Source organism: Heptranchias perlo, chromosome 2 (assembly GCF_035084215.1).
Source record: "Heptranchias perlo isolate sHepPer1 chromosome 2, sHepPer1.hap1, whole genome shotgun sequence".
NCBI classification, from domain to species: Eukaryota; Metazoa; Chordata; class Chondrichthyes; order Hexanchiformes; family Hexanchidae; genus Heptranchias; species Heptranchias perlo.
The window spans coordinates 93,891,496-93,916,953 of record NC_090326.1 but is presented as its reverse complement, the minus strand read 5'-3'; the positions used below and the strand labels follow the sequence as shown (position 1 = coordinate 93,916,953).

At 44.6% G+C, this 25,458-nt stretch overlaps 1 protein-coding gene across 3 annotated transcripts in view; it reads right to left on the bottom strand.

Annotated features, from left to right (window-relative positions):
* The window catches only part of sgce (sarcoglycan, epsilon), a 66,159-nt gene that overhangs the window by 25,796 nt on the left and 14,905 nt on the right, over positions 1-25,458 (bottom strand). For all 3 annotated transcript variants that reach the window (XM_068004405.1, XM_068004389.1, XM_068004397.1), the window contains exons 2-3: positions 13,577-13,702; positions 3,949-4,106 (exon numbers count right to left, since the gene is read on the bottom strand). In XM_068004405.1, the coding sequence (XP_067860506.1) occupies positions 3,949-4,106; positions 13,577-13,702 (284 nt within the window). The remainder of the gene's footprint in view (positions 1-3,948; positions 4,107-13,576; positions 13,703-25,458) is intronic.

Below are 25,458 nucleotides of genomic sequence, written 5' to 3'. Positions count from 1 at the left end.
CTACTGCAAATAAATAGTTAATTAAGTTGCAGAATTTTAAGGGAAGAGTCAGAGATGGATGATGTACAGTTAAGGAAGGGGTGATAATTTGAAGCAAAAGTAATGAAATTCTCTCGGTCAGGGCAAGAACAGGAAGCAACACTGACAGTCATTAATGTTGTGGAATAAGAGATCATGGAGAGGGCCTGAGTATAATTAGACCAATTGTTTCAGCCTGACTTATTGAACTTATTGCCTCTTATCTCAACTCTATCCTTCCCCCTCCCGTCCAGTCCCTGCCCACATACACCGCGACTGTTCTGGTGCTGTCTGCAGGTTTAACAGATTCCAATTTTTTTTGCCGCATCTCCTTTTCACTATAGATGTACACCTACATCCCTCACCAGGACGGTCTGCAGCCTTACACTTTTTCCACCAACAGTGGCCTAACCAGTCCCCACTTCCACCATTCTCCGCCTGGATCAACATATTCTCACATTGAACAACTTTTCCTTAAACTCCACTCATTTCCTCTAAATAAAAAGGTGTCACTATGGGAACCTGCATGGTTTCTAACAATGCCTGTCTTTTTGTAGGATATGTTGAACACTCTTTGTTCCAGTCCTAGTCAGGCCTCCCCTTAGCCTCTTTTTCCATTATATTAATGACTATGTCAGTGCTGCTTCCTGATCACGTCTAATCTAAAGAATTTCATTAAGTTTGCTTCAAATTTCCATCCTTCCCTTACCTATAACGTGGCCTATCTCGGACTCTTCCTTTGCCTTTCTAAACTTCTCTATCTCTGGGAATCTACTTTCCACTAACATCTATTATAAGCCCACCAACTCCCACAACAGGATTATACTTCTTCCTACTCCGCTTCCTGTAAGCACTCCATTCCTTTCTCCCAGTTTTTCCGTCTCTGTTGCACCTGCTCTGATGATGGCACCTTTCACACCACAGTTTCTGAAATGTTCTCCTTTTTCCTCAGCCGAGGATTCGCCTCCACCAGAGCAAATAGCACCCTCAACCTTCTGACCGAGACCGGCTGTTCCATTTCCCATACATCTGTCCTCCCCCCACAGAGAACCACGAATGGGTCCTTCTTGTTCCATCCCACCAGCTTCTGCATTTGACAGATCATCTTCCATCATTTCTGCCACCTCCAGCATGATCTTACCATCAAACACATCTTTCCCTCCCCTCCTCTCTCAGCTTTCTAAACGGACCATTTCCTCCATGACTTGCCTTAAAGGCACTGCAGTGAAGGTTTACTAGATTGATTCCTGGGATGAGAGGTTGACCTATGAGGAGAGATTGAGTGGAATGGGCCTATACTCTCTGGAATTTAGAAGAATGAGAGGTGATTTCATTGAAACGTATAAAATTCTTAGAGGGCTTGACAAGGTAGATGCTGAGAGGTTGTTTCCCCTGGCTGGAGAGTCTAGAACTAGGAGGCATAGTCTCAGGATAAGGGGTTGGCCACTTAGGACTGAGATGAAGAAAAATTTCTTCACTCAGAGGGTTGTGAATCTTTGGAATTCTCTACCCCAGAGGGCTGAGGATGCTCAGTCATTGAATATATTCAAGACTGAGATTGATGAATATTTGGACACTATGGGAATCAAGGGATATAGGGAGAGGGTGGGAAAGTGGAGTTGAGGTAGAAGATCAGCCATGATCTTATTGAATGGCGGAGCAGGCTCAAGGGGCCATATGGCCTACTCCTGCTCCTATTTCTTATGCTCTTATGTGACACTCTGGTTATCTCTTCCATCACCCCATCACTTGATCTCCTCCCCCTGGCATTTTCCAATGCAAGCGCAAGAGATGCAAAACCTGCCCATTTATCTCCTCCCACACCACTATTCAAGGTACTAAACACTCCTTCCAGATGAGACAGCGGAGACCAAATACAAGTTAGATATCTGCTTTGCTAAATACCTGTTGTGTCCGCAAGTGCGATCCCGAATACCCTGCTGTCTGCCCTTCAATTCCCCGTCCCACTCCTACTCTGACCTCTCTGCCTTTGGCCTGCTAAACTATTCCAATAAAGCGCTATGCAAGCTCGAGGGAACAGCATCTCATCTTTCGGTTAGGCACTTTGCAGCCCTCTGACCTTAATACTAACTTTAATCATTTCTGACCTTAACCATAGCTCCCATTTTCTCTCTGGCAGGAAGTGCTGTCAATGTGGAATGGGTATGCCACCATTTCTGGAATGGCTGATGCTTAGGGTCGGGGCACCCCGTCAGAACACCATGGGATGGGGTGGTCTACACCCTTGATGTCGACCTGCTTTTTTCTTCTACCAAGTTCCTGGCTAATGGAACCTGCTTGCTATGCTTTGCCAGTTTTCATGCTTCCCTCTCGTCTGCCTGTCCTTCATCCTTTTAGCTATTCACACACTATGTCTTTTATTTCTTTGATTTCTCTTATTATGCCTATCATCTAATGCTTTTATCACTTCTGCCATTTAACCATCTCCTGTTTTCCATTTAGGCGTTTTACAGGTTATTTATTTTCCTGTGTGTGTTTTCCTCTCGTCTTCCCCTTTGATTAAGATTAAGAAGGCCTTAGTGGAAAATAAACTTTGTATGACACATTGCCATTGCATCCTTTGCTTATACCACACAAACAATAATATTTTATGTGTATTTTCACATTAACATTCATAGTACTGCCTCAAAACATATGAACTCCTGCCTCCATGCATAGCATGATTGCCAAATTGAACTCAGTGGAAGAAGTTTGAGTCTGGCAGTGAAACTGTATAGAGGCTTAAAAGAAACAGAAAAAATGATATGGTAAATAAAAATGTGGCTTTAGAGGAGAAGGCAGCAGAGAGAAGAGCAACAGTACAGCCTGAACAGAACTAGACTGAGGAAATGGCAAAAGAAATACAAAGGAATAAGCAAAAAGTCAAAAGAAAAATAGAGCAGAAAAGGGTGAGGTCTGGAGCTCATTTAAGTGTATAATTCAAGACAGCAAGTGAAGAGCAAAAACAAGAGAATGAGTAATTAGCTCAGGTGACTCTGTATGCGGGTAAGCGAGAGTTTCGGAGAAATGAGCACAGCTTCTAGTGATTATTCTTAGCTGTGATCAGAGTCTTAGAAGGTGGAATAACAAATTTATTCCTGTGTCGTTAAGTTGGCAGCATGCTCGCCTCAATCATAAGACTGTGGATCAAGCCTACACTCTGATTTGCAACACATACTCTAGGCTGTCACTGCAGTGTAGCACTGAGAGCATTGTTGTAGTTGTCACCCTTTGGATAAGCTGTGAAATATCCTTCGGATGAGCCATAAAACTAAGGTCCTGCATACTTGCTTTCGGTGGATGTAAAAGATCCCATGGCGCTATTGAAAGAGCAGGGAGTTATCTTTGCTAGCATTTATCCCTTAACCAATATCAAAATGAAGTGATCATTGCTGTTTATGGGATCTTACTATGTACAAAGTGGTTGCCATACTTGCCTCCACATCACTTCAAAGTATGTAAAGCGTCGAGAGACACAATAAAAGTGCTTTTTAGGGGAACATTTTATCCCCATTTCTATTCTAAATTTATTGTATAGGCCGGGAATTTCCTGGGTGCTGCTTCTGCTACCATAATTTCGTCGGAAGTGCGGCAGAAACCCCGTTTATGCACAAAGTTACAGCGATGGAATGGGAGCTACCCCAAAGAATTCCTAGCCACAGAAAACATTTCAGTACGATTTTATATTTTCCTTAAACTTGAACACGGGGATATTATAACTGTTAATTTTCAAAAAAGGTTCAAAAATATTTATAGATTACAAGATTGCATATAAGTAGAAGGTTGTATATGTGCATTTGCTAAGTTAAAGCAGCAGTGACTGAAAGGAGAATAAACGGTTCATACTTTGTCAGAAATTATTCTGTATTTTGTCCACAGTCTATAAAAATCTAGTACAATAATACATTAGTAATAAGGTTACTATTGTACCTCAATTATCGTTGTCTTGCCAGCATTCTCGATGGTTGGTGATCCATATAGCACTCCGTCACTGTATGGAGTTCTTTGAATATACCGCAGCCAGCCAGGTCTGTCTGGGTATCCTTTTAGATTTGTCTTAAATGTAATGGGGTCATTCCTGGCATCAGCTAAACCAAAATTTGCAACATGTTAGAAAAATATTTTAAAACAAATGCAGATTTCTTTTTAATTATTTTGAATCCCATACTGTTTTGTGAATTAAGTGAATGTTCCATTTAGGTTCACCAAAGAAGATGATTATTGGTGTAATGTGTAATTATAATCAGTCGACTAGTGTGGATAATCACACTGTAAGTGAGCTCCCCTGATGATTCAGCGTGTAACTGAGTCACATAGATCAGGAAAGCCCCAGGTTTGGTCTGTGCCAAGTTAGCTGATCTTAGCCAAGATGGTGGTAAGGAAACTACAAATGGCCTCGGTCCCAGGAGGAAGGAAGGAAAATTAGTCAGGGTCCCTGCTCCTGATGGCTTTCCAGTGACTTCTGCTGGAAATGTGCATTGGGTAAAAACAGGGTTAGTGTTGCATGTGATGTCCCTACAGTCAAATAGTGTGGCAACATGCACTGTCAAGGTTCACACAAGAATGGACACTTTGGTGAGGTACTAGGGGGCATCAGGCACCCATGGGACCACACACCAGCAAGAAGTCAATGCCTAGAAGAGAGAAGGGGAGAAATTAGCAATTTTAAAAAGTCTTCATTTAACTTAAAAAAACAGAATAACCACCAAAAAAACCTAAACTATTAGTGTTTGTGTTATTTTTCATTGTCTGTTGATTTCTTTTCTTCTCTTCTCTTGAAAGTGCTGATTCATGCTCATCCAAATGTGTGAACCTTGAAAATGAGTTCTAGCAGGCTATTCAATAGTGGAGGTATTTTAACCACTTGTAGCCCATTTCTACCTCCTTCCCAAGATCTACAAACAGGACTGCGTCGGGAGACCCATTGGGCCCGATTATACCAGGGGTGCGGGTTCTCAGCGGGTGGTCATTCGGGCGCGTGAAAAACGCGCCGTCCGAATTGAGTGCGTTGCGCGCGCAATCGCTGGATAATTGAGGCAATTAGCCGGCAGTTACGGGTTCTCCGCTTCGCAGCTGCGCGCCGGCGGGCTGCGCATGGGCAGTGATGTCTGAGCGATGGTGGAGCTCCATTTAAAGGGGCAGTCCACCAAAGCCCCTCCAGCCACAACCAAGAGTCCAGGCAACATGGAGGAAGGCAGGGGTAAGGCTGCTCCCCGATTTACGGACCACGCCCTCCAGGTGCTGCTGGACGGGGTCCGGATGAGGAGGGAGACGCTGTTCCCCACGGATGGAAGGAGGTGCCCTGGCTCCGCCACCAAGAAGGCACGGGAGGAGGTGGCGTCGGAGGTCACCAGCAGGGGCAACACCACCCGAACTTGGATGCAGTGTCGGAAGAGATTCAATGACCTCACCAGGTCCAGGAAAGTGAGTACACTAACGCACTCTGCCTCACTCCGTCTTCCACATCACCTCAAACACCTCACAACCCCATCTCCACTGACAGCACAGCGCTCCCGCACCAATCCTCACAGCCACCCAACTATCATCCTCACAGTGCCTGCACGTACCCACCGTCCCTGTCCCCACTCGACCACTACCACACACCCCAATGCCCATACAATGGGATGGCCATGTGGCACACGCATCCTCCCATCCATCTGCCACACGCTCAACCCACTCACACCAATGCTTGAAGCGTCTCACAATGCAATCATCACTCAATAACGTTTTTGTGTTTTGCCCTCACAGGAGAAGAGTTGCAAGAACGCCCGGGAAAGGGCCTGCACCGGAGGGGGCCCGCCACACGAGGTGGCTGTGACAGACGCTGAGGTGGAGGCGTTGGAGATCAGCCACACGCTACATTGCCTGTCCGTGGCGGATGGCGAGGCTGGGTCTGGCGAAACGGCCGGTAAGGGAAAGCTGACTCTCAGCACTCATGATCGCGAATGATCTTAGCATCACATGGCATATGCCGCACCGCCACATTTGGTCACATGCCGGATATTGCCCTCTGTTCTCTTGCAGGGCCGTCTGCGAGCGCCGTATCCGTTGAGGGCGATTCCTCAGAGGACATGCCGGTCTCTGAGGGTGCATCGTCACACATGAGCCAAGCATGCACCAGCGCAGATACACACACCTCGGTGGGTCCCCCCCCTCAGTTAGTTGGGATTGCACATGGTGAGTCACCGCGCACACGTGAGCATGAGCAGACCCTGGTGGCAGGGTCAGCCGCGGAGGGTCCGCGTCGGTGTGAGCACTCTTCTCCAGGCTCTGCTCAGCCGGACCCAGATGCTGAACCCAGGGGGCCACCAGTCAAAAGGAGAGTCGTCAAGGGGCACCAGCACATTGCCAAGGTACTGGGAGAGGTGCCACGCGCACTCTCCACAATCGCACGGAGGATGGAGGAGTCGAACTCCTGCATGAGGGGAATGGTGGCACAGGTGCAGGAGGGTATCGCCGAGATAGTGTCGCAGGGACGTGAAGGCATCTCTGAGATAGTGTCGAGGGTAGGTGCGGGAATGTCTGCGGTGGAGGACAGGCTAGCCTCCCTCGAGCGTCACACACAGCTCAACAATGAGTCCATCCAGGCCCTCACAACGGCTGTTCGGATTCAGGGTGAGCAACATTCTGCCGCCATAAACAGGTTGACAGATACATTGGAGGTGGCCTTGCAAGGTCTCACACACGTCATCCAAACTGCCATCCGGCAGGATGGAAGGGGTGATGTGGGCCTAGGCCATGAGAGGGAAGATGGTGAACGGGGACATGGAAGTGTGGACGCTACTCAAGGTGCCCCCACATCTCACCCGTTGCCCCCCTCTCAACCAGTGCCCGCAATAGTCCCTCCTCTCCAGGTGGCCGAGTCTGCCCCTGCACAGGTGCAGGAGGAGCAGTCTGTGGAGGTGCCCTCACGGGCACCGAAACCCAGGGGGCGTCGGCCCAAAGCATCTACCCGGTCAGGGCACGAACAGGAGCAACCTGCCACCACCTCTGCTGGAGCCACAGGGGTAGCACCACGTAGGGGTTCCAGAAAAAGAAAACCCAAGGTTCTGTGAACACACAGGGATTGCACCAGGGTGTTTGACGATTTGTTATCTTTTTATTTCTAGTCCTTGATTGGCACCACACAATAAACTCAATTTTTCTCACCAATGCTGCCACCTCTTGTCCATTATTCTGCGGCTTGTGCAATAGGTCCCTTCCGTGCGCCTCATCATGACGACGAACACCCGGGCATAATACAGTGGGTGCAGGTGTACAGGCACCACTCTTCCGTGGAGGGAGCCTGTATGGACCATCGTCTGTGCACGTTATGATATGTGAACGCCTCACACAGTGTGATGTAAGGAGAACCGTTGGCATATGAGTGCCTCCCTGGCCTGACGAGCACACAGGTGAGCCGGTGTTCGGCCCATGGGTCGTTCCTCCTCCTCTCGCTCGTACTCCTCCTCTTCCTCCTCCTCATCGTCGTCGTCCTCAATATGGGTGGCGGATGTGCATGGGGCCTCCTCCAGCGGCACCCCTCTCTGTTGTGCCATGTTGTGCAGGGCACAGCAGACAACTATAATTCGTCCCACTCTGAGTGGCGTGTATTGGAGCGCTCCCCTGGAACGATCAAGGCACCTGAAGCGCATCTTGAGCAGCCCTATAGCCTGCTCAATTGTAGACCTGGTAGCAATGTGGCTGTCATTATATCGACGCTGCGGCTCGGTAATGGGGTTCCTCAGAGGTGTCATAAGCCACGTGTGCAGGGGATATCCCTTGTCGCCGAGGAGCCAGCCGTTGCCAGTGTTGGGTGCGTGGAATAGGGGCGGGGCGGTGGACTCCCTGAGGATGAAGGCATCGTGGCAGCTGCCAGGGTATCTGGCGCACACGTGTAGGAATCTCTGGCGGTGGTCACAAATGAGCTGGGCGTTCATGGAGTGATACCCCTTCCTGTTGATGAACAGCCCTGGCTCATGTGGAGGTGCCCGTATTGCTATGTGGGTGCAATCGATTACACCCTGCACCCGTGGGAAGCCAGCCACATCATGGAATCCAACCGCCCTCTCCGTCTGGCTGCGCTCATCCATGGCGAAGTTGATGTAGTTCGAGGCCCTGCGGAACAACCCATCAGTGACCTGCCTTATGCACTTGTGTGCAGACGACTGAGAGACCCCGGTGATGTTCCCCGTGGCACCCTGGAAGGATCCGGAGGCAAAGAAGTTGAGGGCAGTGGTGACTTTGACGGCGACGGGAAAGAAGATGCTGCTTAGTCCATCCGGGAGCAGCTCGTCATTAAGGAGGCTGCAGATGTCGGCGACTACCTGGCGAGTGACTCTGAGCCTACGTATGCACTGCTGCTCAGAGGTCCATGAAGCTGAGCCTCGGTCAGTAGACCCTTTGCGGAGGGTAGTGCCTCCTGCGACCCATCTCTCTCTGCGGTTGCCCTCCATCCTGCTGTGCAGGTGGATGTGCCACAGCACCGTGTTGTGGGGATCCACGTCTCTGAGGCGGACGGCATGGACTGCGAGGCTGCTGAGGCTGGTGATGCTGTTCATCCTCCGAGGATGTCAATGCAGTACCCATCTGGCAGGTGTAGGTCTGAGGGGTTGTGCACGGTAGAAAAGTGTGTCCTCGCACAGGGGTTGCGGTTCCACGCCGGTGAATCTTCTTGCTTGGAGGAGGGTGGTGGAGGGCAAGCGTTGCCCAATGTTACGGAGTGTCCTCCTGCGTTGGTGAAGGCTCTCCCCCCCCCACCTGTGGAATGCACCTTGGCAGCTGCCACAGGCTGCTGGCTGCAACACGTCCGTTGGGAGTGAGAGTGTTTCCCCCAGTATGGGAAACAGTCTCAGTTCAATGTAAAATCCCACACTTGGTAAAAAAACAGCTCAATCAGGTCAGTTAATGACCTGAAATAGCTACATAAATACTCTCAAGTGGAACTCCGCTGGCTTTAAGTGCCTGCGGGGTCTGCGCGCGCACGCCGGCGCGGAACCCGGAAGTGGGCGGGATCGAGGCGGGATCGTCCTTTTGCCGATTTTCGAGGCCCCCCGCCGAGAACGCACCCGAGAGCGGGTGCTAAAATCGGGCCCATTGTTTCAGCCTGTTCTTGCCCCACGGAATTTATTTCTTCCTATCTCAACTCTATTTTTTCTTCCCTTGTCCAGTCTCTTCCAACCTACATTTGTGACTCTTCCGACACCCTCCGTCACTTTAACAATTTCCAGTTTCCCGGCCCTAACCATCTCCTTTTCACCATGGATGTCCAGTCCCTCTACACCTCCATCTCCCATCAGGTCAGCCCGCAGGCCCTCCGCTTCTTCCTTGAACGAAGGCCCAACCAGTCCTCATCCACCAGCATCCTCCTCCGCCTGGCTGAACATTGAGTCAAAGGAGAAGTTGTTCACTCACTTCCTCCAAATAAAAGGCATCGCTATGAGAACCCATATGGGTCCCAGCTATGCCTGCCTTTTTGTGGGACACGTGGAATATTCCTTCTTCCAGTCCTACTCAGGTCCCCTCCCTCACCTCTTTTTCCAGTACATTGAGGACTGTATCGGTGCCGTTTCCTGCCACGAACCGAAAAATTTCATCAACTTTGCTTCCAATTTCCACCCTTCCCTCGCCTTCACATGGTCCATCTCTGACTCTTCCCTTCCCTTCCTCAAATTTTTTATCTCCATTTCTAGGGAGAGGCTGTCTACCAATATCTGTTATAAGCCCACCGACTCCCACAGCTACCTTGGTTACACTTCCTCCCACCCCACCTCCTGTAAGGACTCTATTCCCTTCTCCCAGTTTCCCCATCCCCGTCTTATCTGTTCTGATGATGCCACCTTCTATATCAGTGCTTCCGATATGTCTTCCTTTTTCCTCAACCGAGATTTCCCTCCACTGTAATTGACAAGCCCTTGACCATGTCCGTCCTATTTCCCACACTTTTGCCCTCACCCCTTCCCCTCTCTTCCAGTACCATGATAGGATCCCCCTTGTCCTCACTTTCTACCCCACCAGCCTCCATATTCAACATATCATTTCCGCCACCTCAAGCACTATGCCACCACCAAACACATCTGCCCCTCCCCTCCCCTTTCAGTATTCCAAAGAGACTGTTCCCTCCGCAAAACCCTAGTCAACACAGAAACATAGAAAATAGGAGCAGGAGTAGGCCATTCGGACCTTCGAGCCTGCTCCGCCATTCAATATGATCATGGCTGATCTTCTATCTCAATACCATATTCCCATGCTCTCTCCATACCCCTTGATGCCTTTTGCGTCTAGAAATCTATCTAGTTCCTTCTTAAATATATTCAGTGACTTGGCCTCCAATGACTTCTGTGATAGAGAATTCCGCAGATTCACCACCCTCTGAGTGAAGAAATTTCTCCTCATCTCAGTCCTAAATGTCCTACCCCGTATCCCGAGACTGTGACCCCTCGTCCTGGACCCCTCAGCCAGGGGAAACGTCCTCCCTGCATCCAGTCTGTCTAGCCCTGTCAGAATTTTATATGTTTCCATGTGATCCCCTCTCATTCTTCTAAACTCTAGTGAATACAGGCCTAGTCGACCCAATCTCTGCTCACACGATAGTCCTGCCATCCCAGGAACCTTCGCACTCCCTCTATGGCAGGTATATCCTTTCTTAGGTAAGGAGACCAAAACTGCACACAATACTCCAAGTGTGGTCTCACCAAGGCCCTGTGTAACTGCAGTAAGACATCCTTGCTCCTGTACTCAAATCCTCTTGCAATGAAGGCCAACATGCCATTTGCCTTCCTGCTTACTGCACCTGCATTTTTGCTTTCAGTGACTCGTGTATAAGGACGCCCAGGTCCCATTGTATATCAATATTTCCCAATCTATTACCATTTAAATAATACTCTGCCTTTCTGTTTTTCCTTCTGAAGTGGATAGCTTGAAATTTATCCACGTTATAATACATCTGCCATGTATTTGCCCACTCATTCAACTTGTCTAAATCACCTAATCCACTCTTCCATCACCCCTAACACCACTCTCCTCCCCACGGCACCTTCCCGTTTGAGCATAGGAAATGCAACATCTGCCCTTTTACCTCCTCTCTTCTCACCATCCAGGGCCTCAAACATTCCTTCCAGGTGAAACAGAGATTTACTTGTACTTCTTTCAATTTAGTATACTGTATTCATTGCTCACAATGTGGTCTCCTCTACATTAGGGAGACCAAACGCAGATTGGGTGATCGCTGTGCTGAACACCTCCACTCAGTCCACAGGCGTGACCCTGACCTGTCGGTCGCCTGCCATTTTAATTCTCCATCCCACTCCCATTCTGACCTCTCTGTCCTCTGCCTCTAACACTGTTCCAATGAAGCTCATTTCATCTTTCAATTAGGCACTTTACAACCTTCTGGACTCAACAATGACTTCAATAACTTCAGATCATAACCACTGCTCCCATTTTTTCAGACAGTAGGTGCTGGTGATGGTTCTGATATTGCTATTTACAGCTCCTCTGGACCCATCCTTTGTTTCTTTACTTGTCCCGTTATCATCCTCCTTGCCTTGCACCATCATCCCTTTTGTCATTTAATCACTCCTGCCCTCCACCCTATCACAGACCTTCCCTTTTGTTCTTTCTTCTCCTCCCCTTCCTCTCCCCCCACCCCCACCTTTCCCTGGCTCTGTAATTGCTTAAAAACTGTATAATCTTCAATTTCTTCCAGTTCTGACAAAGGGTCATCGACCTGAAATGTTAAGTCTGTGTCTTTCTCCACAGATACTGCCTGACTTTGAGTATTTCCTGCATTTTCTGTTTTTATTTTTATTTATTAGCCAAACCCATCCTGTCCTCACTCAACATCCACACTCACACATTTTCTAGCAGGCACTATTGCTGATTTTTCCCCTTCCCTTACTCAAGATACAGAGGCAACTACCGCACCCCAATTGCTGCCCCAGTTGAGATCAGCAAACTCAACACACGCTGCAGACCGAGCTTGGGATCTTCCTGGCCTGTGTGGTTTAGTACTGCACTGAGCAGCCCAGTAGGTTTTTATTGACTATAATTCTAACATCAGAGTTAGCCTGATAATCTATGGGATCTGAATTATCAACAGAGTATATAACACGCTCCCTTGCTGCCAATGTCCCCATCAGCTACTTGAAAGCACCAGCGATGCTCCGGCATGAATCTGCACTCTGATCTGCCCTCCCTCCTGCTGGAAGATGCCACAACCTTTGTTCAGTTCTTTCCTCAACTAGGCACAAATCCAGAACTGGGCGTACCAGAACTTCAACCTACTTCTAGCCCAGCTCCACATCACTGAGCTACCCTAAATATGATCATTTGAAATGAATAAAGGAGTATAACATAACATCCCTCTGCTTATATAGGAACTCAAAATTCATATGGTTACTATTTCATGACCCATTGGCCAGGAAAAAAAAGTGGATTTTTATAGATTAATTATTTTTAAATGTGGAGTAGCAGCCAGCAGTTGCATTGGAGGCACGGTCATTAATTTATTTATTTTATCACAGCAGTGGGGAAAATTAATTTTTCGATAGATACAACATTAACCTAAAATATAAAATAGCAACATCCAATTAATTATAAATCAAGGCAAGAATGGAAAATACCTTCAACTTGGAACTCGCAGTAAGGAAGCATACTGAGACCAGCTCAGAGTTTGTACTGATAACAGTAGCAGCCACCACCTAATGGTGGTTGGAGAAGTATAGATAAGCATGCATTATCTGTTATGGCGTCACCTGTTACATCATCATTAAAAGTAATAATAAATAAGTGGTACATAGGTGTTAATCAGGCATTACTAAGTGTCATACAGGCATTATAAAATCTTAACACAGGATTAGATATTTTTGGGCCTGCACATTTCCCTGATTTTTACATTACCTATTTTTACAATTCCTTTCTAGGAAGAACAACCTGTGTGTGTCACTCTCTCATTTTCTTTCTATCTTTGGATGCCAAACCCACTGAGCCCCACTGTGAACTGTGAAATGCTGTGTCAATGGAAATGCTGAGAACAGGCTCCCGCATTTACTTTCCTGAAATTGACACCCTTAATCCAACATTCGTAGACCATTTTTATCATTTAAGAAGTTTATAGCCAAAGCCCTTGCAATTTAATCCCACACATTATGCAGCACATTTGCAAAGGGCTCTTGCAAACCAACTAAGTGCATAATTTTAATCGGTCTCAACTCAGCCCATCTCAATGAGCTGTGAAGCTGTGAATTTTAGCATATTACAGAAAACAAAAAAAACAAGTCTAAAAATAATTTGTACAGCAACATACAATGCAAACAAAATTTAGCAGTCACAAAAAATGTAGATTCCTGCCCCAAGGTTAGCATCTGCAAAACCTTGATACTCTATTTGCGCAGCTAAAAACTGCTTCTGTGCCCCCACTGGACATGTTCTTCGGCAAAGTACTTGCTCAGCTAATTTGTAACAGTATGTTCCACTTCAACATTTTTATCAAGCCAACAAAAAACAATGTTGAAACAGTGTTTAAACAAATCTACTGTAAGCACAAGGTAACTGAGCTGGATTAGCAGAGCGCACTTACCAAGTTTCACTGAGTAGGGAGGAAATTCCCCTTCAAAGTACTCTCTCTCCAAAACATGGACAAAAAGGACTCCAGAAGATGGATAAACATTCCGATCAGAATTCACTCGAGAAAAAATGGAATACACTAAAGGGAAAATGGGGAAAAAATAAATTAAAAGCAAAAGAAAAGATTCAAGTTATATAATTGTACAGGGTTTCACGTTCATTTAGAACAAACTGCTGATCAAAGTATCAAACCGCACCATATAATGAATATAGAGAATCTCCCTATACTTGTCAGTACCCTGCATTATGCATTTGATCACTAAAGGAGCTCAACTGAAATAGTAAAAGTGCCGTTTTAAAAAAAATGCAGAATTTTAATTATGGAGATTTCAATTTGAACCTTGTGATTTGTTATTTATAATATTAAGAATTTAGATACAAAATAGTTTTAATTAAGCACTATTCCATCAAAAATGTTGCATGGACACTGGTTTACATTAATATTTTTGCTAATGGAGCCTTAAGTGAATTGCTCTGAAGCAAGTCTTTTGTTATTTTATGGGTCATTTTGTCTATTCTTAGGAATTTGTTTCTTTGGGTTTACAGAAGGAGCAGTAATTGCAAAAGCATATTCATTTTTTTTCTGAAGTGCCTCGATGACATATTAGATTAAAACATTATTTTTTCCCCTCTGGGACTTGAAAAAGGGATTGCCTAGAAAGATGGCTGTCGGGTTGATGTCCAAAGGGACTTAGGGGTTCAGGTACATAGATCATTGAAGTGTCATGAACAGGTGCAGAAAATAATCAATAAGGCTAATGGAATGTTGGCCTTTATATCTAGAGGACTGGAGTACAAGGGGGCAGAAGTTATGCTGCAGCTATACAAAACCCTGGTTAGACCGCACCTGGAGTACTGTGAGCAGTTCTGGGCACCGCACCTTCGGAAGGACATATTGGCCTTGGAGGGAGTGCAGCGTAGGTTTACTAGAATGATACCTGGACTTCAAGGGTTAAGTTACGAGGAGAGATTACACAAATTGGGGTTGTATTCTCTAGAGTTTAGAAGGTTAAGGGGTGATCTGATCGAAGTTTATAAGATATTAAGGGGAACAGGTAGGGTGGATAGAGAGAAACCATTTCCGCTGGTTGGGGATTCTAGGAGTAGGGGGCATAGTCTAAAAATTAGAGCCAGACCTTTCAGGAGCGAGATTAGAAAACATTTCTACACACAAAGGGTGGTAGAAGTTTGGAACTCTCTTCCGCAAACAGCAATTGATACTAGCTCAATTGCTAAATTTAAATCTGAGATAGATAGCTTTTTGGCAACCAAAGGTATTAAGGGATATGGGCCAAAGGCAGGTATATGGAGTTAGATCACAGATCAGCCATGATTTCGTCAAATGGCGGAGCAGGCACAAGGGGCTGAATGGCCTACTCCTGTTCCTATGTCGTAAGTGAACTAAATTTATTTAGCATCAAAGTCCCAGCTGAAACAGTTTTAAAATTTGGCACAACTTATACTAAGTCCAATAGGAAGACTTCTAACATTAAAGTTCAGACACTGCGTTCAGGAGCAGTAGGAACTCTATTCTGAGGTTGGCGACATCGGGATAATACAGAAGGAGTTGTGAGGTTTGGGATTAGGCACATTATCAGGGTAATGTAGAGGTATTTCTGAAGTTGCGAATTAGGCACATCATAGGGTAATGCAGACGGAGTTCTTGCTTGAGGTTAACGTTTAGGCACTTTGTCAAGCAATCTGGAGGGACTTCTATGAAGCTGGAGTTTAAGCATTGTCAAGAGCAAAGCGGTAGAAGTTTGGTAATTGCTACAGTATACCTGACAACAAGAATACTGTGTAAAATGGAAAACTGTTCCATTCCTATACATGATCATTACAAACAGAAAATACTCAAATAGAAATGAGCAAAACAAAATGTGTTGGGTTTTCAGTGGTTGCTGGTGAATATAATTTGCAGCTAATCTGCTATGGTTCAAGTAAATGTAATAAAGCAAATTATGAAAGATTAGAAAATTCTCAAGTACTGTACTGGGAAAAATAATTTAGCTATTTATAGTCCATTTCTAGACATTATGGCATAGCAGCATGGAGCAAATAGTATTTGAATTAGTGTAAACCCCCATTCCACCTGTGACAGTCGTTCCATTTAACCACACAACTTTTTAAAAATTAACATTACATGACTGTGTTGGTTTAGAAGGCAAACAGGTAGATGTTCCAGTAATGCTCAGAGACATGTACTCTGACCTTTCACTTACTGTTGTAGCCTAGAAGTAGAAATGAACAACTGGTGGCATTTTCAGTTGAAATGAGGTCTGCAACAGACAAATTCCACTCGTCTTAATTTGAGAGTCTAGTTTGACAACAATGTTGTGCTTCACTCACTGATTCTGCGGCTGTATATTAAAAGAGATCCTTTCAGGCAGAATAATGCCACACTCAGAAAACATGGTGTAGGAATGCTCTTTAAAATAGAAGTTCTACTATCTCTGTTTGTTATACATTTATAATTTTTATTCTGCAGAACTACCAAGTTTATGAATTATCTTAATGTTTCATACGGTTGATAGAAGTTTATAACCAAGTGGAAGGCCACCCAATCCCTCATGTCTGTGGACAAATTGCAAATGTAACATTCTCTTTTTAATATGACATATCTTTTTTTTTAAATTATAATTACAAGAACTAAAATACATTTTAAAATCACAGAAAATGTTGAACTAACATAAAATCTAATTGATTTTAATAGATTATGTAGAACAATTATCTAGTGTTAGGTCAGAATTTTAAAAAAAACAAAATTAAAAACACAACACAAAAGACACTACTTTGTTGATTAATTGTTGGTTAATTTTCACAAATGCTCAGGTAAAGATGATGCTAATGAGCTGCTGCGACTGTAAAACATTACAACAGTTAAAGAGATGCATTTGTACAGCTGGTGAGACACTGGTTTTCCAGCTCTAGGAGCTGGATCTGAATCCAGTTCTGACTAATGTGTTAAATGCCTTCTCTGACTTTTCATTCTCAGGTCCTATGTAAATTGATCTTGGGCAGCATCAACCCAGTTCCTATTGGGCCCATAGCACATAACTGCCTCTACTTTGGCAGTGTCACTAAGCAAGGTCATTGGATTGCTGTTTGGGAAATGGAAATATCACTGGTAAAGAAAGAGATGCTCTTTTAAAGTTAGAACATTGTTAGGACAGAGCAAATGGAGTTTTACTCTGCCTGACCTGGAAATATTTGAGGCTGACACTGGGTACCCATGTCCATTTCCCAGCACTAAGATCCTCTCACCTTGAAGAGCGCAAAAATTCAAACAAAAATATTTTTAAAATCAATTTTCCATTTGTTCATTCTGTGGCAAATATAAACAGAAATAGTGCAGAAGCAAAAGCTTCAGAAATAAATGAAGTCTTAAATATTTTGAAGCTGGCCACTGTAGCCAAATATCAAAACAGTTGAGTACTGCTGGTAGAGCATAAGAACATAGGAATTGCCAGATGAAAAAAGACCAAGGTCCATCTAGTTCGCCTTCTACCATCCTGGTAGTCACATTTTTTTTTTATTCGTTCACGGGATGTGGGCGTCGCTGGCAAGGCCGGCATTTATTGCCCATCGCTAATTGCCCTTGAGAAGGTGGTGGTGAGCCGCCTTCTTGAACCGCTGCAGTCCGTGTGGTGACGGTTCTCCCACAGTGCTGTTAGGAAGGGAGTTCCAGGATTTTGACCCAGCGACAATGAAGGAACGGCGATATATTTCCAAGTCGGGATGGTGTGTGACTTGGAGGGGAACGTGCAGGTGGTGTTGTTCCCATGCGCCTGCTGCCCTTGTCCTTCTAGGTGGTAGAGGTCGCGGGTTTGGGAGGTGCTGTCGAAGAAGCCTTGGCGAGTTGCTGCAGTGCATCCTGTGGATGGTGCACACTGCAGCCACAGTGCGCCGGTGGTGAAGGGAGTGAATGTTTAGGGTGGTGGATGGGGTGCCAATCAAGCAGGCTGCTTTATCTTGGATGGTGTCGAGCTTCTTGAGTGTTGTTGGAGCTGCACTCATCCAGGCAAGTGGAGAGTATTCCATCACACTCCTGACTTGTGCCTTGTAGATGGTGGAAAGGCTTTGGGGAGTCAGGAGGTGAGTCACTCGCCGCAGAATACCCAGCCTCTGACCTGCTCTCGTAGCCACAGTATTTATATGGCTGGTCCAGTTAAGTTTCTGGTCAATGGTGACCCCCAGGATGTTGATGGTGGGGGATTCGGCGATGGTAATGCCGTTGAATGTCAAGGGGAGGTGGTTAGACTCTCTCTTGTTGGAGCTGGTCATTGCCTGGCACTTATCTGGCGCGAATGTTACTTGCCACTTATCAGCCCAAGCCTGGATGTTGTCCAGGTCTTGCTGCATGCGGGCTCGGACTGCTTCATTATCTGAGGGGTTGCGAATGGAACTGAACACTGTGCAGTCATCAGCGAACATCCCCATTTCTGACCTTATGATGGAGGGAAGGTCATTGATGAAGCAGCTGAAGATGGTTGGGCCTAGGACACTGCCCTGAGGAACTCCTGCAGCAATGCCCTGGGGCTGAGATGCTTGGCCTCCAACAACCACTGCCATCTTCCTTTGTGCTAGGTATGACTCCAGCCACTGGAGAGTTTTCCCCCTGATTCCCATTGACTTCAATTTTACGAGGGCTCCTTGGTGCCACACTCGGTCAAATGCTGCCTTGATGTCAAGGGCAGTCACTCTCACATGATACAATGATAATGTAGTTGTTGACTAATCATAGCAATCAATCTCCATCAATTAGTCTATAACAGACCCAGGCATAAGGCGAGGAAAACCCCAATGTTGGAAAGCTTTGGGAACCATAGGTCCAAACTCACCTGTTCTTCCCAAGCATGCTACACTTACCATATGTCATGTCTCAAATTACTCATATTCTGAAATAAATCTATCTAATTTGCATCTGAATGAATCAATACTAACTGCTTCCACCGTCTCCGTCGGGAACCTGTTTCACAAATTTAACACTTGCTCACGTTTTCCACTGATTGGTTTTGAATTTACCCCCTTCATGCAGAGGCCATGTCCTCTGGTTCTACTGTTCTGGAAAAGGTGAAACATCTCATCATGGTCTACATTATCTAATCCCTTTAGAATCTTAAAAACAGAAATCATATCATCTCTCAACCTTCTCTTTCCAGTGAGAACATGCCCAACTTACATAATTGCTCCTCATAATCCAATCCCTCTGTCCCCTCAATCATTCTAGTTGCTCTCTTCTGTATCCTTTCAATAGCTGCAGTATCCTTTTTGTACAAGGCGATCAGAACTATACACAGGACTCCAGGTACAGTGGCACCGATGATATGTAACGTGACAGGATTACCTCACTATTTCCACTCAATATTTACCTTTTAATACATCCCAACATCTGATTTGCTTTACTCAGTACCATCGAGCATTGTTGTGATAGCTTCAATTTATTGTCAACCAGAACTTTCATTTTCCATGCATACTATTTTCTTTCCATTTAAGTAATAGTCTGTTCCTGGATTTTTGTCCCCATGTGAAGCACTTTGCATTTCTCTACGTTGAATTTCATCTGCCACCTGCCTGCTCAATTCCCAAGTATATTCAAATCCTCCTGTAACTTATCCTGTTCAGCTCTGGAGTCTATCCCTTCATTAGTTTTGTATCATCTGCAAATTTGGCCACTGTGCTTGTGACTCCTAGCTCCAGGTTATTTAATGAAGAAATTAAACAAAAGAGGTCCCAAACCAAACCCCTGTGGGATCTCACTGGTAACATTCTCACAGGCTGATGACAAACACTGTACCACCAATCTGTGGGTTCTATCAGGCAACCAATCACTTACCCATTGTAAAATATTTCCACTGATTCCCACTTTATTTTCAGTACTAACCTTTTCAGAGGGACTATATCAAAGGCCTTACTGAAATCCTAGTACACCACATTAACTGCCTTACCCCTATCAAGCTCCTCTGTCACACCTTCAAAGAAAACCAGTAAGTTGGATTGACAAGACCTCTCCTTCTTGAACCCATATTGGCTATATTTTATGATTTTATTTCCATCCATATGCTCTATGATTTTTCTTTGCTAAGAGTTCCATAACTTTACCCACATTGGGAGTCAAATTCACTGGTCTGTAGTTTCCTAGGTCACTTTTGGAATCTTTATTGAAAATAAAATCTTCCTTTCTCCAGTCCCCAGGCACCTCTCCAGTATTCAGTGATTTCTGGAAGATTTGTGCTGGAGCTCCTGCAATTTCCTCCCTTATTTCTTTAAGGATCCTCGCTGCATCTTATCCAGCACCTGAGATTTATTTACCTTAAAGTTGCACAGCTGTTCAGCAACCATGCTGGTAGTAACGTGAAAAATGTTACAACTTACCTCTGTAATAACCCTCCAGTTCCCTTTTTAAATCAAATAAGTTACCTGTCTCCTCCTTGGCAAAAAAATTATTTAGCACTTTTTCAGCCTGTGTAACAAAACAATTTGTTTTATTATGTAGTTGGGTTTGAATTTTAAAGCACTGTTAAACACGCTATTGTGCATTTCAACTGTTTACATCAGAGAAGGAAAGTGCACCTCAGACAAGTTCTCTGCATTCTTACTTTCAAAGAAAGACTTGCAGAATACAATTAAAGCCTAGCTTTTCTCAATTTAATGTTCTAGACCATGTCTATTTTTTTGGGAGCAGCCAGAAAGAGTTATGGGGGTGTTAGCAGAATCAGCACTTAACATATCCAGTCACTATAGGGCAAGATTCAACAAAACAAATAGTGCGCTGAACTATACTGTTTAATCAGTACAGTGCTCTGCTCAAGCCACACCTTGAGTAATATTTCCTATATTATCAATAAGACACAAGGGAAACATTCAAGCCCTGGTGGTGATGCAGGGAGATCCCCATCCCTCCCAAAAATCAGTTTGAGCCACTTCAATTTGGCTTCCACCTCTCGCCAAAATTTTGAATGACATCCTGTGACTTTGATTATGCTGCTTTATCCCTCCTTGTGCTCCTAGACCGATCAATGATTTCTGATATGGTTAATGACACCATCCTCCTCCAATGCCTCTACTCCAGTGTCCAGCTCTGTGCTACTGTCCTTGCATGGTTCCATTCCTATATATCCACACGCAGCCAGAGCATCTCCAGCAATGGTTACTCTTCCATTCCTGCACTGTCACCTCTGGAGTACCCCAAGGATCCACCTTCAGCCCCCTCCTCCTCTTGGTTTATATGCTGCCTTTTGGTGGTATCATCCGCAGGTACGGGTTACCTGCCACATGAATGCTGATGACACACAGCTTTGCTACTCCACCACGTCGCCTGGCTGCTTTTATACAATTAGTCCACCTAAATGACATCAAATCCCGGATAAGTCACAACTTCCTACAGGCTAACACATGGATGACCAAAGCCAAGGTTGGTCCCCACCACAAAACGTGCTCCCTTGCTGCTGGTTCCATCCCCCTCCCCAGTCAATCTATCAGGTTGAACCGGACCGTACACAATCTTGGCGTACTGTTCAATCTTTAGATGTGCTTCAAACCACACATACTATCCATCAATAAGACACCAGCACCACCTACCTCCATCCCTACCTCAGCCGCTCCACCGCTAAAACCCTTATACACGACTATGTTAATTCCAGATTCGACTATTCCAATGCCCTCTTTGCTGGTCTTCCATTCTCCTCCATAAATTCCGACTTGTCCAAAACTCTTCCAAGATGGAAGGCAGCAAAGGTGCATCTTTGCTCACAAGATGGTAAAAAGAAATGCAGGTGAGGGATGCCATTAGGCCCATCAAGCTCATTCTTCCATTTAAATCTACATTTCCACCATCATAGCATCTAATGGTTTCTTGAATGATTCCAGAGTTTTGCTTCCACTATCCTAACAGAAAGACCATTCCAGTTATTCATTAATCTTTGTGCAAAGAAGTGCTTTCTGACATCTGTCCTTAACACACCTTTTACCAGTTTACCTATGCCTCTTCCTGGCCATCAGTTAGCCCTCAACCAACACCACCAAAAACAGATTAACAGGTCATTCATCTCATTGACTGTAAAGTGCTTTGGGATGTCCGGAGGACATAAAAGGTGCCACATAAATTCAAGTTCTTTCTTTCCCTTTGTTCTGCAATCACAGTTTAACTTAAAATAGTGCTTTGGATTTACCTTTTCCATTCTGCTTACTATCTTGTTTCTCTCACTCACCTCCTTTCAAGGCTGAAAAGTCATACTTTTTTAGCCAATGCTCATAACTCAGTCTTCTGACATAAAAGATCTGCACCACCTCCAGTACTAGGATGTTTCCCTTGGCGACCAATACTGAACAGAATACTCAAAAGTGTGGCCTGACCAGAGCCAGTTTCATAGAATCACAGAATCATAGAAGTTACAACATGGAAACAGGCCCTTTGGCCCAACATGTCCATGTCGCCCAGTTTATACCACTAAGCTAGTCCCAATTGCCTGCACTTGGCCCATATCCCTCTATACCCATCTTACCCATGTAACTGTCCAAATGCTTTTTAAAACACAAAATTGTACCCGCCTCTACTACTGCCTCTGGCAGCTCGTTCCAGACACTCACCACCCTTTGAGTGAAAAAATTGCCCCTCTGGACCCTTTTGTATCTCTCCCCTCTCACCTTAAATCTATGCCCCCTCGTTATAGACTCCCCTACCTTTGGGAAAAGATTTTGACTATCTACCTTATCTATGCCCCTCATTATTTTATAGACTTCTATAAGATCACCCCTTAACCTCCTACGCTCCAGGGAAAAAAGTCTCAGTCTATCCAACCTCTCCCTATAAGTCAAACCATCAAGTCCCGGTAGCATCCTAGTAAATCTTTTCTGCACTCTTTCTAGTTTAATAATATCCTTTCTATAATAGGGTGACCAGAACTGTACACAGTATTCCAAGTGTGGCCTTACTAATGTCCTGTACAACTTCAACAAGACATCCCAACTCCTGTATTCAATGTTCTGACCAATGAAACCAAGCATGCCTTCTTCACCACCCTATCCACCTGTGACTCCACTTTCAAGGAGCTATGAACCTGTACTCCTAGATCTCTTTGTTCTATAACTCTCCCCAACGCCCTACCATTAACGGAGTAGGTCCTGGCCCGATTCGATCTACCAAAATGCATCACCTCACATTTATCTAAATTAAACTCCATCTGCCATTCATCGGCCCACTGGCCCAATTTATCAAGGTCCCGTTGCAATCCTAGATAACCTTCTTCACTGTCCACAATGCCACCAATCTTGGTGTCATCTGCAAACTTACTAACCATGCCTCCTAAATTCTCATCCAAATCATTAATATAAATAACAAATAACAGTGGACCCAGCACCGATCCCTGAGGCACACCGCTGGACACAGGCCTCCAGTTTGAAAAACAACCCTCTACAACCACCCTCTGTCTTCTGTCGTCAAGCCAATTTTGTATCCAATTGGCTACCTCACCTTGGATCCCATGAGATTTAACCTTATGTAACAACCTACCTTGCGGTGCCTTGTCAAAGGCTTTGCTGAAGTCCATGTAGACCACGTCTACTGCACAGCCCTCATCTATCTTCTTGGTTACCCCTTCAAAAAACTCAATCAAATTAATGGTGTGGACAATGATTTAAACTGTACTAATTCTGCAATAAAGTTCAGCATTCTGTTTGTTTTTTATTGATTGCTGCTCCTTAATATTGGACATTCGAAGTGTTGAGCCTACCATCACTCCCAGATCTCTTTTAATCTTTCCCATAGCTACTTCAACATCAACATAAGTGCGTCTCCCATTCCTTTTTCCAATGTGTAATACCTTGCCATTGTTCTGCCCACTTGCAAATTTTGACCAGGTCCTTACATGGTTTCTTGGCCACCTCATCACACTTAACTACCTTTCAAGGCTTAGTATAATTCCCAAATTTTACAGAAATATATTTTGTTTCTAAATCCAGGTGGTTTATGTGCATTAAGTATTGTAGGGGCCCAACAATGATCCCTGGGGCACATCATTCAGTACGTCTCCTCTATGAAGCACCTTGGGACATTTTCTACATTAAAAGGTGCTATATAAATGCAAGTTGTTGTTAATTGTTAGGGTAGAGAATATTCCACAGCCCTGACGCTCTAATAGTTTGCTATAAATTCCTCCCACAATTGCTCTATTTTGTGACGAGAAGTGTGTGTGGCACGTGCCAAAGCCTGCAACCTCTTTTCCATTTTTTGAAGGGGCTGCTTTTAAACTTTTGGCGTGTTTTATCCCCTACCTTTTTTTTATTTTAAGTCACCTCAAACTGAGGCTGAGCAGATCAGAGGATCTACATGTGGTCTGTTCCTGTAAAAGTCTGCTACCCACAGGTCAAGAACATAAGATAAATGCCTATTTTTACAGCTTCGGTTTGTGTCCATCAATTTACTGGATGCCTTCTGTGACTAATGGGCACAAGATGGAATTTTTTGTTTGATTTCCTCCAACCATAATTTAGTATTTCATTAATTTTGTTATATTTACTAGTTTCTTTTATTTTTAAAAATCAGTATGGGTGCCGGCCCACCGCCCCCCCCCCCCCACCCCGAATCTTTAGTAGTACCTCCCTTTAAGCAGAAGCACTTGATATATCTCTGTTGCATTGGGCTTTGCCCAGTCCCTATCACAGGCCTATCACAAGATAGGCCCTAAGCTCTGGAATTCCCTCTCTAAACCTCGTCGCCTCTCTACCTCTCTCTCCTCCTTTAAGTCATTCCTTAAAACCTACCTCTTTGACCAAGCTTTTGGTCACCTATCCTAATATCTCCTTATATGGCTCGGTGTTTGACAACGCTCTTGTGAAGCGCCTTGCAACGTTTTACTACATTAAAGGCGCTGTATAAATGAGAGTTGTGTTGTTGTAGTAATAATAGTAACCTTCCCTAGGTTCTTCAGTATTCCTCAGTATTATGACTTATTTGAACTGTGTTGCTAGAGCTTAGATGTGGAAGCTGAGTTGTTTAAATTACAATATTAATTAACCTGCCATCTATCTACCTCTGTATATGTAATTTTTGAGTCTGTCACACTTTAGGCGTCATACTTCCAAGAATTACACTTCGTTTTAGATGCAAAACAATCCTAAAAAATTATATAAAGAGAGTCGGTTCCTGCTGACACCATTCTGCAGAGACTCCCATCTTCAAAAATAATATATCTTCCGATTTACCTTGAACTGTATTAAGAGAGATCCAATAGTATCAAAGAAAAAAATGTAGGAATGGGATAAAGCCATCCATCCATCATCCAGATCATTTCAGGATCTGATTTGACAATTCTTCACCTTTTGTTTTCACCAAAATCCACTCTTTGTTGGATCAGGAATCAATGCAATTAAAAATGATAGCCTTCATTTTGCCAGCCCCAATGACAGTGCCTAATTTTGCAGGACCAACTCATCTAACTAATTAACATAAATACAACTTTGGCATTGCACTATTAGTTAGCCTAATGGGGAATATGCAAGATCTGGCCAGTAGCTCAAATTTAAAGGGTGGTATAACTTCTATGTATTTCCAACTTCTGTGCATTCCTGGAAGGAAAAGGGGAAGAAACGATATGGGAATAGGATGGGTAAACACAACCAGGACTTTTTGCTCATGTGGAGGGTAAACACCGACACAGGTGTGCTTAATGGTCTGTTTACGTGTTATATCTATGTATTTCTGCATGCTTAAAAGTAAGTGGCTGTATTTGAGGCTAAAATATTGTTTCAGCCTTTATAAAGCTTCCAAATTTATTTTAAATCATTGCCAGCCTTTTCCACAGACATCAGGAGACTACTGTCTTATCTCAACAAAAT